The sequence below is a fragment of the Labrus mixtus genome, chromosome 3 (genome assembly GCF_963584025.1).
Source record: "Labrus mixtus chromosome 3, fLabMix1.1, whole genome shotgun sequence".
Classification (NCBI taxonomy): domain Eukaryota; kingdom Metazoa; phylum Chordata; class Actinopteri; order Labriformes; family Labridae; genus Labrus; species Labrus mixtus.
In genome coordinates, this window is record NC_083614.1 from 3,400,284 (window position 1) to 3,414,891 (window position 14,608).

The 14,608-nt window shown below is 44.3% G+C and overlaps 1 protein-coding gene across 3 annotated transcripts in view; it reads right to left on the minus strand.

Moving 5' to 3' along the window:
- ddr2a (discoidin domain receptor tyrosine kinase 2a) overlaps window positions 1-14,608 on the minus strand; it is a 47,031-nt gene that overhangs the window by 17,309 nt on the left and 15,114 nt on the right. For all 3 annotated transcript variants that reach the window (XM_061034857.1, XM_061034858.1, XM_061034856.1), the window contains exon 2: window positions 10,363-10,475. In XM_061034857.1, the coding sequence (XP_060890840.1) occupies window positions 10,363-10,444 (82 nt within the window). In that variant the 5' untranslated portion in view covers window positions 10,445-10,475. The remainder of the gene's footprint in view (window positions 1-10,362; window positions 10,476-14,608) is intronic.

Below are 14,608 nucleotides of genomic sequence, written 5' to 3' on the forward strand. Positions count from 1 at the left end.
CACATTCACATACTGATGATAGAGGCTGCTTTCACACACTGATGGTAGAGGCTGCTGTGTAAAGAGTCCATCAGCATTAACTCATCCATTCATACACATTAACACACTGATGGTAGAGGCTGCTGAGTAAAGAGACCATCAGTATGAACTCATCCATTCATACACATTCACACACTGATGGTAGAGGCTGCTGAGTAAAGAGTCCATCAGTATTAACTCATCCATTCATACACATTCAAACACTGATGGTAGAGGCTGCTGAGTAAAGAGTCCATCAGTATTAACTCATCCATTCATACACATTCACACACTGATGGTAGAGGCTGCTGTGTAAAGAGTCCATCAGTATTAACTCATCCATTCATACACATTCACACACTGATGATAGAGGCTGCTTTCACACACTGATGGTAGAGGCTGCTGTGTAAAGAGTCCATCAGCATTAACTCATCCATTCATACACATTCACACACTGATGATAGAGGCTGCTTTCACACACTGATGGTAGAGGCTGCTGTGTAAAGAGACCATCAGCATTAACTCATCCATTCATACACATTCACACGCTGATGGTAGAGGCTGCTGAGTAAAGAGACCATCAGTATTAACTCATCCATTCATACACATTCACACGCTGATGGTAGAGGCTGCTGAGTACAGAGACCATCAGTATTAACTCATCCATTCATACACATTCACACACTGACGGTAGAGGCTGCTGAGTACAGAGACCATCAGTATTAACTCATCCATTCATACACATTCACACACTGATGGTAGAGGCTGCTGAGTAAAGAGTCCATCAGTATTAACTCATCCATTCATACACATTCAAACACTGATGGTAGAGGCTGCTGAGTAAAGAGTCCATCAGTATTAACTCATCCATTCATACACATTCACACACTGATGGTAGAGGCTGCTGAGTAAAGAGTCCATCAGTATTAACTCATCCATTCATACACATTCACACACTGATGATAGAGGCTGCTTTCACACACTGATGGTAGAGGCTGCTGTGTAAAGAGTCCATCAGCATTAACTCATCCATTCATACACATTCACACACTGATGATAGAGGCTGCTTTCACACACTGATGGTAGAGGCTGCTGTATAAAGAGTCCATCAGCATTAACTCATCCATTCATACACATTCACACGCTGATGGTAGAGGCTGCTGAGTAAAGAGACCATCAGTATTAACTCATCCATTCATACACATTCACATGCTGATGGTAGAGGCTGCAGTGTAAAGAGTCCATCAGTATTAATTCATCCATTCATACACATTCACACACTGATGGTAGAGGCTGCTGTGTAAAGAGTCCATCAGCATTAATTAATCCATTCATACACATTCACACGCTGATGGTAGAGGCTGCTGAGTAAAGAGACCATCAGTATTAACTCATCCATTCATACACACTCACACACTGATGGTAGAGGCTGCTGTGTAAAGAGTCCATCAGTATTAACTCATCCATTCATACACATTCACACGCTGATGGTAGAGGCTGCTGAGTAAAGAGTCCATCAGTATTAATTCATCCATTCATACACATTCACACACGGATGGTAGAGGCTGCTGAGTAAAGAGTCCATCAGTATTAACTCATCCATTCATACACATTCACACGCTGATGGTAGAGGCTGCTGAGTAAAGAGTCCATCAGTATTAATTCATCCATTCATGCACATTCACACGCTGATGGAAGAGGCTGCTTTCACACACTGATGGTAGAGGCTGCTGAGTAAAGAGACCATCAGTATTAATTCATCCATTCATACACACTCACACACTGATGGTAGAGGCTGCTGAGTAAAGAGTCCATCAGTATTAACTCATCCATTCATACACATTCACACACTGATGGTAGAGGCTGCTGAGTAAAGAGTCCATCAGTATTAACTCATCCATTCATACACATTCACACACTGATGGTAGAAGCTGCTGTGTAAAGAGTCCATCAGTATTAACTCATCAATTCATACACATTGACACACTGATGATAGAGGCTGCTTTCACACACTGATGGTAGAGGCTGCTGAGTAAAGAGACCATCAGTATTAATTCATCCATTCATACACACTCACACACTGATGGTAGAGGCTGCTGAGTAAAGAGTCCATCAGTATTAACTCATCCATTCATACACATTCACACACTGATGGTAGAGGCTGCTGAGTAAAGAGTCCATCAGTATTAACTCATCCATTCATACACATTCACACACTGATGATAGAGGCTGCTTTCACACACTGATGGTAGAGGCTGCTGTGTAAAGAGTCCATCAGCATTAACTCATCCATTCATACACATTCACACACTGATGATAGAGGCTGCTTTCACACACTGATGGTAGAGGCTGCTGTGTAAAGAGTCCATCAGCATTAACTCATCCATTCATACACATTCACACGCTGATGGTAGAGGCTGCTGAGGAAAAAGACCATCAGTATTAACTCATCCATTCATACACATTCACACGCTGATGGTAGAGGCTGCTGAGTAAAGAGTCCATCAGTATTAATTCATCCATTCATACACATTCACACACTGATGGTAGAGGCTGCTGTGTAAAGAGTCCATCAGCATTAATTAATCCATTCATACACATTCACACGCTGATGGTAGAGGCTGCTGAGTAAAGAGTCCATCAGTATTAACTCATCCATTCATACACATTCACACGCTGATGGTAGAGGCTGCTGAGTAAAGAGTCCATCAGTATTAACTCATCCATTCATGCACATTCACACGCTGATGGAAGAGGCTGCTGAGTAAAGAGTCCATCAGTATTAACTCATCCATTCATACACATTCACACGCTGATGGTAGAGGCTGCTGAGTAAAGAGTCCATCAGTATTAACTCATCCATTCATACACATTCACACGCTGATGGTAGAGGCTGCTGAGTAAAGAGTCCATCACTATTAACACATCCATTCATACACATTCACACACTGATGGTAGAGGCTTCTGTGTGAAGAGACCATCAGTATTAACTCATCCATTCATACACACTCACACACTGATGGTAGAGGCTGCTGTGTAAAGAGTCCATCAGTATTAACTCATCCATTCATACACATTGACACACTGATGATAGAGGCTGCTTTCACACACTGATGGTAGAGGCTGCTGTGTACAGAGTCCATCAGCATTAACTCATCCATTCATACACATTCACACGCTGATGGTAGAGGCTGCTGAGTAAAGAGACCATCAGTATTAACTCATCCATTCATACACATTCACACGCTGATGGTAGAGGCTGCTGAGTAAAGAGTCCATCAGTATTAATTCATCCATTCATACACATTCACACACTGATGGTAGAGGCTGCTGCGTAAAGAGTCCATTAGTATTAACTCATCCATTCATACACATTCACACACTGATGGTAGAGGCCGCTGAGTAAAGAGTCCATCAGTATTAACTCATCCATTCTGAAACTTGGGGTTAAGTGTCTTGCCAAAGGACACATCGGACATGTGGCTGCAGGAGCTGGGTATTGAGCCCTGACCTTTCAGTAAGGAGATGTACGACTTTACCACAGCCGCCCGGTGCAGCTCCCCTCCCTTCTCTCAGACCAACCACAGTGCTGCTGGTTGGCGTTGTAAATTAAACATTGACCAGACGCACTCAGAGTGAAACGCCTTAATTCTGCGCTTCTGTCGGAGGAGTAGAAGAATGTGAAGGACAGCTCTGGATGAGGGGATGTGAAGAGACTGCACACAAACACATGCATACACGCACACACATGTAGGCCACTACACACCCCTCTCACTAAAACTGTGGTTGCTCTATTGAAATAATAAGCTTGATAGATTCAGCGTCTCTGCCAGAGCAAACAGTGTTGGTATCAAGCTCATGTGTAGCGTTAGGCACTGTGTGTGTGTGTGTGTGTGTGTGTGTGTGTGTGTGTGTGTGTGTGTGTGTGTGTGTGTGTGTGGCCACTCTGTCTGGTTTGAGGCTATCACGCCCCCACGGTGCGGTCAATAGGAGTAATATGCCCTCTGTTTCCTGCATGGCCCTCCTCATTTGTGTCTGTCTCCGCTCTGTCCTCCTCTCGCTCCTGTGTGGTCCTCCTGACCCGCTCTCTCTTCTCCCGCCCTCTTCAGTGGTAAGAGGCGTTTTAAGTTAACTGTGTTATTCAGAAAATCTTCAATTCATTAAGTCTCAGTAGGCCGACTGAGCGTGACACACAGCCAACATGCTCTCTGACTGCATGTGTTTCCTCCTGGGTGTTTCCAGGTTGGGTTGATCTCGTGTTTGGGACATACATCGATAACTCCACCTAACAGGATATGACCGCTACTTAGCCTCGATTACGGATGAAAGAGCCTTTGGAAGAACTTGTGATAGCTTTTGGGTTGCTGTTTTCACTCGCGCCGAGGCGGAAGTTAAAAGGGAGTCCGACCCTGTTGGCCTCAAAACCCCTTTGAGAAGCTGCCAGAAACAGCATGCAGCGCTCCAGGTTCAAGGCCTTTTCTGTCCCTCTCTCGCTCCTGCTGTCTCTCTGTTTCCCCCTCTTCCTCTTTTCCTGATCTCCTCTTAACATTTGTGTAAAAGTCGAGATGTGGAGACTCCTGATGACCTGATACAGCACTCATAAGTCTCCACACATGCAACAACACACTCGTGCAGGATTCGTCATGGCAGTGACATGTTGACTACTAACTAAAACTCTCAAAATGTCTTCATCATTCCCTCGTTTCCTTTCCTTTCAGCCTTTCCCCTTTATTTATTTCTGCCTTCATTCCTTTAGCACCCATCATTCATCCACCCCCCTCCCCTCCCCCTTCTCTCCTCACACCACGTCGTCTCGGCTTCATTCAGACCACATCAACAACAAAAAGTAATCTCCCTCTCATATTCTCAACATATTAAGAGTGTCCTTGGCTGCATAATTAAAAAAACATTTTAAGGAAAGTTGCGGTGTTCAACTGAAAACAACCTCCAGAGAAACAGCTGACATCTCCAATGAATGATTCAAATCAGACGGGGAACGAGAGAAGCTACAGAGCGTCGTTGTTTGACAAAAAAAGGAAGCTGACACTGAAGTGTCCTGACTTTTCTTTTAAATGGGGTTCTCCATCTGGGGTACTGACTAATGCAAGGTTGGCATGATGTTTGTGGGCACACGCACCCTTTACCCTTTCTATCCCCACTAATGATCTGTCCTTTTAAGAAACACAATTTGCCAACATAAATCGTCTTAGTTTGATTCTTTAGGGACCCAAAACAAAGATGTTTGTGCAAAGTCACAATTTAAAGTTCATTCAAAGTTTCATAAATGTATTTATTGGCAATTAAGTCCATTGCAAGTTCAACAGTGTGCACAAGTTTTTGTGTGGAATTTTTTATGGAAAGAGCAAAATATTTATTTACAACCATAGACTGTGAATATGAATGTCTGAAGCCTGAGTGAGGTCACCCATCTGTTCCTGTAGGGGGCGCTGGAGTCCCATCGATGGCGGTCTCCATACTGGAAATGCTGTCTCAGTCTAACTTTCAGTCAACCTACTCCTAGATTTGGACTTTGATCAGATTTCAATTGGGGGCCATGCCACCAACCCCCCCCCCCCCCCCCCGGACATGCCCCTGCTCACAGCATCTCATCTTCTGCACACGCTCATAAAGTGAGTGGAAATGCTGGAGCGATTATGTGCATGTCATGTGGTATGAGGTGGGGACATAAACTGTCTAATTGTTTGATGAAACATTGCCAAAAGCAGAAACACACAAACTATGCAACGTAACCATTTTGAGGGGGAGACACAACGATTACTCTGCAGGACCTAATTGATGAGAATAGGAGTCATTATCAGAGTGTGGAACCACATCCTCCACACAGTCACACAGACGGGTATAAATGTTGCACGCAGGATGTGCGACCGCTCCTCCAAATGTTGTTTTTTGCTGTGTTTGTTTATCTACCCAACCCACTCAGAGGTGACCCCTCGGTTGAGCCATGGGGGATGGCCAGTGTGTTCGTTAAGACACACACACACACACACACACACACACACACACACACACACACACACACACACACACTCATCAGGCTCAACATTTGGCCACAGTTTCTAAAAATATCACTCTAGAAAAAGGTGGAAAAATACCAGCCTTGTGTGGTGGATGAACAGAGAGAGGGGGGGGCGGGGGGGGCGGAGAGAGAGAGACATGAAGGAGTAACGCACCAAACCCTCTCTCTCTCACCTCTTGGTTTTTCACCGTACTGAGGCTACTGAAAGGCAGGTTTGTTCTGTCCTGTTTGCTTCCTGACCGCTGCTCAAAATAAGGTCACACACACGCACACACACACACACACACACACACACACACACACACACACACAGACACACACACTCGGTACCTGTCGGTTGATGGTTATTCTGGTTTCACTGCTTTTAAATTACTTTCTGCTTTATTTTATTATGGGGAAAGACCATGAGCCGCTCACTCTGATACATTTTTATTCACAATAATTGAATTATCTGTGTTTTCTCTCAAAGACGTTACTCAAAATGTCTAACTCACAGAGATTTATCATCTTACTCAGCAGTCCTGCTGCAGGTTTTCTTTTTTAAAGCATATTTAAGGTTATTAAACTCCATGCAGTGCCTCTGTTTCATGTTTTGTTTTGAGTTGTGGTAAAGTGTAAAATCCTGCAGTTCTGTTTTTACAGCAGAGATTAACATGTTTACAGCCTGGTTCAAAAAAACAAATAGGTGTGATTATCTCATGTCTCGATGGACACACACTGTACGGGGGGTGAATGTTTTGATGACTCATCAGTTTTGATTTGATGAAGGATAAGAGTTATTCACAATAAGGCGTGTAGCTGACCTGATTGACAGGTGGGCGTGGTGTAACGGTTTGTCAGGAGGTTTAAAACCCGCCTCAGTTCCAGCTCTCAGCCTGTCGTTAGGTTGACTGAAAGTTAGACTGAGACAGCATTTCCAGCATGGAGACCGCCATCGATGGGACTCCAGCGCCCCCTGCAGGAACAGACGGGCGACGTCACCCAGGCTTCGTCACTTAATATTTACAGTGTATGGTGTCATCTTGCTCTGCTGCCCCCTGGAGGTCATACATACTAACATAAAGACAGTCAGCTGATCCAAAGTGGGATCACCTAAATATGCACGCCATGGTTAACAAATATAACGCTAGCAAACTGATTAAGTAAATAAAACAGCCACATCAATCCAATCAGCTGCTGAAGAAATCAAACCTCTGTTTTATAAAGATGGTTTCTTCTTTCTCTTCAGTTATCACAGTGATGTGTGATTCTGATGCAGAGACAAAGCTCTAATGCGTTTATTCCTCTGAGGTTTGTAGCAGAGTCCTTCACAATAAAAGCGCTTCTTGATATTTGGCTGCTCTGCCCGGCCTTTGCTCAGGTCCACGCCTCCTCCCCCTCCACTGTGAAATGAAGTTCGCCCACTCACATGCAAAATGGGAAAGACAGGGATGGTTTAACTCCACTGCTTGGGAATTTTAAACAGGGGAAAGTTGGCATCACTCAACATCTCCGCTATGAATATTTCCAGACTGTGGAAAAATGATTCTCTTCTCGACGCAGCAGAACGAAAGCATTAGGCAGAATTATCGGTGGATATATCCTGCTTCCATATATCAGCACAGGTTGAGATCAGAGCTCTTATTGACACTGGAGACGAGGGGTTTTTAAGTGGAGAATCCCAGGAGTCAGGTTGGAGATGCGAAATGTCTTGCATGCTGAATGTGTTGAACTTTGACCCTGATCAGATGCACAAACAATCCTTGAACGAGTGGTTTAATACTGGTCAAAGCACACAGACTCATACACACGCACAAGGGCCGGGGAGGAGGACAGAGCCAATTCGAATGGACTTTCCTGCTGTCAGAATGTCTGGTATGCATTAGCCACAGACTCCAGTGGGATAGTTGGATCCACACACACACACATGCACACACCCACACTCACAGAAACACAGAGAGGAACAGAGACGGGCGAAGGAAGTCACTCCTCCAACAGTCAGACACTGACATTCAGATTGTCGTTGGGAAGATGCTTCAATAAAATGACCACAGTCGAAACGTTTGTCGCTCGATGCTGAAAGCTGAGATCAGATGTAACGTTCACATACAGGTAAAAAGGTCAGAAATATTGTTATTTGTAGATACGTTTACCTTTAGTAAAAAGAAGTGGATAAAAGTGACCACAGCCATTATAAACACTCTCTGTGATCTCTATCTCTCGTTTTTTAACCCTTTTTGTTTGTTAAACTCGGCTCTCTTTTTTTCTGTTAGCTTTGGCACAAAAATCAGACGAGTGACAAACTGGGAAAGTCGAGTTGTGCGTGTGTGTCATTGTGTATTTGTTCGGTCAGTGTAGCTCAGTCCGTAAAACAAAGTTTCTAAAATGTCGACATGTGGGGAAAAGGCTCTCTACAAGACTATTGTGAATGAATTGAGTACTCAAAAGGTCAACTTGTTTTTTCTTCTTTGTTTACTTGTTTCAAACACGTCATTTTTGTGGTTTTTCTTCTGCACTGTTGGCTAATCCAGAAAACCCCACAGGCCTGTCACTGGGGCCTTATGTGTGCCAAACGGATTTAGTTATTACAGTCCATGTAAAGTGCTTTTGTTATTAAAGGCAAATACATGAGTAATCTGTGCTTCTTATTTTATTCATATTTAAGATATGTACACCTGAACTGAAGCAGATTCTAACCATCTAGAAAGCGCTGCGGTTAGTTTTTGTGCTAAAAAATAAAAAAACTTCCCTTGACGTTACTCTCAGAGGCTCTGCTTATCAACAGGCAAGGCAGACAACATGTTTAGGGCCCAAGGCCAGTGGGGGGCTACCTCAGGGCCGACAAACTTTAAAGGTGACATATTCTCCTCCTCTTCTTCAGTGTAAATAAGTCTCAGAGCTCCTCAAAACATTTGTTCTTGTTCTAAATCCACTCTGATCCTGTATTTGATCATGTCTATAAACCCCTCTATTTCAGCCCTGCTCAGAACAGACTGTTTCTGTACCTTTAAATATGTAAATGAGCGGTGTGTGACCACTCCCCCTCTCTGGAAGGGCTCGGGTGTACTCGGTGCTTTCTCGCTCCATGTCCTATTGTTTACGGTGAGAAGGCAGACTCAGAGGACAGAATAAACACCTAGCTGTGGGAGTGTCAACCACCTGGAGGAGGGGCTACTGCCTTTTGTGATGTCATGAAGGGAAAATCTCCAAACGGCCTGTTTTCTGAAAAGTGGAGCAGGCAGAAGACGGAGAGGATGGACTTTTCTCATCATTGGGGGGTTTGTAGACAGACTAAAGACACATGTTAGAGTTAGAGGAACATGGTGAAGACTCTGTCCACTCTGCCCTATCTCTAACATAAAGCCATAAAAAGCCCAAAATCAATCTCTAAAAAAAACTAGTCAATGAAAGTCCCTGAAGGAGAACAAAGAGGACTTATCTCTCTGGGAGTGAAAACAGAAAGAGGAAGAAAAAGGAAGAGGTAAGCCTCGGGACACGGCAGACATGATGCTGATGAACACCCCCAATGAATTCTTGCCTGGGGTCCTAATGGAGTCTAGAATCGCTGCTGTTTATTTTTATACACCTTCAAAATGAAAAACTTCACAGACGTCTCACAGAGTAGCACATTTTGTAAGAACTTTTATTTTGAAGGTGGAGGCTGGGTTGGGTTAAAGTGGGAGGATGTGGAAGTGATGGGGCATTTTTTCCGATGTTGTTTCTTCTTTTTTTAGATTTCTCTCAGCACAGTGAGGTCATCGTGACCTGTACATGTAAACTCTGCGTTTAATCCCCTCTCACTAAACCACCATTATCACCGTCTTCATGTGAGCACACGTCCACCATTATCCTTTCAACGATAAAGAAAACGACTCAGCTTGATGACACAGATTTGGGAGTGAGGTCATAAACAAGTCGCCACTTTCGGGTTTTTGTTGGCAAATATCGACTTTTTCTCAACATGGTTACATGTTCAACAATAACCAGAAACCCTTTGACTCTGTCCCTACTAACCAAATGTTGCTACTCTCTTTCCTTGTTAAAAAAATTATTGGTCCATTTTCTTTGACATCACTAAAAACCATCCAAACAGCAGAGAGAGCTGCAGAGAGCTGTGTGTCTGTGCGCCGGGATCAAAGAGCCCAAACCAGGGCGAGGGAACCACAAAGCAGCACCGAGCCAACATCTGATTCAGTCGCAGTCTGGAACCCAAAACTCACAAAAGTCATTTTATAGCATTCACAAACTTCTGAATATGATCTCACTGCAGGCTGAGACACCTAAATCATAACAGTGGGAAAAAAAGGAGAGATGTGATTGGCCCTGACCTGGGTTGACCTGCGACATGACGGCTCCAAACAGGAAGTGGAGGATGAGCAGGAGGAGGTGAACATCCCACAGGCGGTTCATCCCAACACATGCACAAAGACGGGCTTCCAATCTGAAAGACAATAACACAACAGGTTACACAGATCTGCCATGCATGGTTTAATAAATAGAAGATGGGATCAGTGATGAAGAGGTTGGTACACGTGCTGCATGGGGAGTGGGAACCGAACAGAAGTTTGGATATACGAGGAGAGGAGGGAGTTTAATTAGAAGCATGTTTTTATTTCTTTCAATAAAAGACACAAGCGACTGGAACTTCCATTGATGTAGTGCTTCATCACACTATGAGAAAAAGAGCTGTAAAACAAGGATCTGTTACATAATGCACTTTTTAATTGTAGGAACAAATGATGCATGAGCTAGTGAGGGGACAAATGATGGAGGAAGTGGAGAAGGAGACGTTGAGGCACAGAGTCACAGACATGACTTCAGCTGGAACGACGCAGCGCCAACCGGTCGCCTCTAACAGACCTCCTACAGATCGCCTCCAACAGACCGCCTCCAACAGACCTCCTCCTACAGACCGCCTCCGACAGACCTCCTCCTACAGACCTCCTCCTACAGACCGCCTCCAACAGACCGCCTCCGACAGACCTCCTCCTACAGACCGCCTCCAACAGACCGCCTCCGACAGACCTCCTCCTACAGACCTCCTCCTACAGGCCGCCTCCAACAGACCGCCTCCGACAGACCTCCTCCTACAGACCTCCTCCTACAGACCGCCTCCAACAGACCTCCTCCTACAGACCTCCTCCTACAGACCGCCTCCAACAGACCGCCTCCGACAGACCGCCTCCGACAGACCTCCTCCTACAGACCGCCTCCGACAGACCTCCTCCTACAGACCTCCTCCTACAGACCGCCTCCAACAGACCGCCTCCGACAGACCTCCTCCTACAGACCTCCTCCTACAGACCGCCTCCGACAGACCTCCTCCTACAGACCTCCTCCTACAGACCGCCTCCAACAGACCGCCTCCGACAGACCGCCTCCGACAGACCTCCTCCTACAGACCGCCTCCAACAGACCGCCTCCTACAGACCGCCTCCGACAGACCGCCTCCAACAGACCGCCTCTAACCAGTCGCCTTCAACCGAAGACCTCTAACCAGTCGCCTCCAATAAGCCGCCTTAAACCAACCGCTGACAAACAAAAGCCTCCAACCAACGGCCTCCAACCGACTGTCTCTCAAGCTAGCTTAGCAAAAATACATGGTCCATTCTAATTTAAAGCAATAATGATCACATTTTATTCTACATCTAAAAACTCAACATGACCTCTTAAAGGAACAACACATTTATTGATTTATTGCTTTGGTAAATGTAGCCTGTTTTAAAATAAACCCCCCCTTCTTAAAATGATATGAGAGAAGAAGAAAAGGAGGAACAAGACCTTGTTAATAAACTTATTTAAGTCAGCTCCAAAGGCTGATGAGAGCCAGACAGAGGGAGCTAATGTTAACCAGAAGGCTAGCACTTACAGTACTGATCGAATGTGCATACATTGATTTAAATTACATCCTGGGAGGGTCCATTCCCTGGGCCTTTGCAGGGGCCCAGCCATTTCTACGGGCAGGCCTGTCTCCAACCAGCCGCCTCCAAACGACCGCTCAATCAGAAAAGAAGTAAACAAGTGGTCTCTGCACACATTTCACTCATCATGTGTGTCCACTTAACATGAGAGTTTGAAACGATCAATACATCCATCCTCCTTTCCTAACTTCCTATTGAAGGAGGATGTTCATTTTTCACAATGAGGCGAAGACGTGTTCATTCAGTTTCACGCCTGAAAAGCTTTTAACCACATTAAGTTTCCACTAAACGTGAAGTAAATCCTTGGAGAAGCTTGGAGAATCCTGTTTGACCTTTTTTTTTTTACTGCTGCTTAAAGTCCCCGTTATATAACCAAGGTTAATTTTATTGTTCACACCATGTTCAGTGCGTCACATGTCATAAAGTCGTGTGAGACAGTGTAATGTCAGCAAGGACAAAGATATGGAAAGGGAGTCGGGTTTTTTTTTTTCAGCCCAATTCATCGTGGACAGAAAACAGTCTTTCTGCTAGAACTCATAAATAATAAAAAGTATCACAGAGGCAGGCTTATCTGAGGCCAATTACGCATGACACAAAACAAGACTACCAGAGCACTGTGGGAATTTTTTTTAAAAGTGCTAGGTGTGTGTGTGTGTGTGTGTGTGTGTGTGTGTGTGTGTGTGTGTGTGTGTGTGTGTGTGTGTGTGTGTGTGTCAGACATTTCCTAGTCTCCATTCAGGCCAAAAACAACATTTTCCTGACGTTCCCCTCTAAAATAACAGTGAGATCTGCAGCATGCTGTTCGGGGCTGCAGTCTTCATGGTCTGGTCACTAGGAAGAGTCCGCTCTTTACTTCACATACATTCTTCAATCAATGTCAATGGCATGTTGTTGTTGCTCATATTAAACAGGGGATCTCCACCAGCAGTCTGCTAACTCTCCACTCTGTCCAACAAATGTGAAGTCCAGGTTCTGCCGGTGGGAACATGTCCACTGATGTTGTTTTTGAGATCATGCCTAAATTTCCTGAGATTTCCACATAGCTGCTACACAATGGTCAGATATTTGGGTTAGGGTTAGAGCGTTCTTTCCTGAGCTGTGAATGAAAGCTGATTCTAAAAAGTTGATTTCTTAAGAATAAAAAGCCAAATGATGAAGCAAACTTTAGAGCAGTCCTGAAATTAAATGTACATAAAGCTACTTTGAGGAAGTTTTATTTTGTGTGGCTCTTAAAGACCACGTGAGCAGTGGCCTAGACAGACTTTTTGTGACTGGGGGGGGGGGGGGGGGGGGGGGGGGCTGAACCGGGCCTCCGATTTCTGCAGGGGTGGTCATGAGTGTTAGGAACGCATACATTCACAGAAATGACCACCAAACATTTTTCAACCAATCAGAAGATAAACTGAGGACTTCAGACAGTACCAAAACATGTGACAGACCAAAAAGATGGAACAAAACCAATATTCAAAACGTCATTTTCTTTCTAGGCACACACTCATGATCCATCGAAAAACGGCTCCCTATGTCCAAAGTCAATATTTAAAATGCTGACCAAATGAAATGGGCTAAACTGAAACGCAAAGGAAGCTACCTGTTGCAACACAAACATCCAAAATACTAGTTAATGTGACCAAAAGTCCCGTCTCTGACAAGGCAAACAGCCAATCATAGTTCAGGTCTTTGGGGTGTTTTTTTTCTAGGTGGATTTCAAAGGTAGCCCTGGACACCCCCTGGCTCCGCCCCTGCACAAATAGACAAAAAATGTTCCTCTATTTATGTGATAACAGTTTTTTGTCACAAATAATCTCCCCCTGCTTCATTTCAGCAGCTGTTCATGTCTCTCACTGTCAATCTTAGCTGTGGAGAGTGTAAACAAAGGCTGTCTTTGCAGTGTGCACGTCATCACATGGTCTGACAATGACCTGGTGGCAGGCATACAAAAAAAATAGAAATAAAGCTCATGTAGAGACAACATTTGATTAAGTCTGTTTTGTAGTTCACCAATTAAAATCTCATCTTCTCCACTGAATCCCCCTTTTCCACCAAACCAGTTCCAGGGTTGGTTCTGAACTTGAGAAACTGTCATTAGATCTGCCCCCAGAAATAAGAGTAATACCGTTAGACACTTCTGCGAGGTCCCTGAACTCTGCAACAGTGATCCATGTGTTGGAAGCGATGGAGGCTACAGATGTCCTCCGTTACTGGTGAGTTTAGTTTTTCAAGTGTTTCAAGTCGGCTATTAATTTACAGCTACCAGTTTCTGTATTAATGGTATGGAGGTAATGTTTTTGAGGCCTCACTGACCAGACCTGCCTCTTTCATTGTTCATTCACACATCATCTTATCGCCATTTCCTGGAGTGTGGGGTTACTGCCACTTCCCTCTGAGACCCCTTCACTAAGCCGAACTTCTTTTAGCTTTTCATAGCTAATGAAACACAAACACCTGATGGCGTGTGTGCATTTGGAAGTCAAAAATGTGTTTACTATGTGCAGGGAAAACGTTCATGTAAAGGCTGCCTATGCTATATAGAAGAGACATTGTACCGATGAGTTTTCGGGTTTGAAACCATTTACTGACTTTTTACATCACTGCTCAAAAGTTTTTCATATAATATCACTCTCTCAGTCTTCAACATTTTATTGTAAATAGA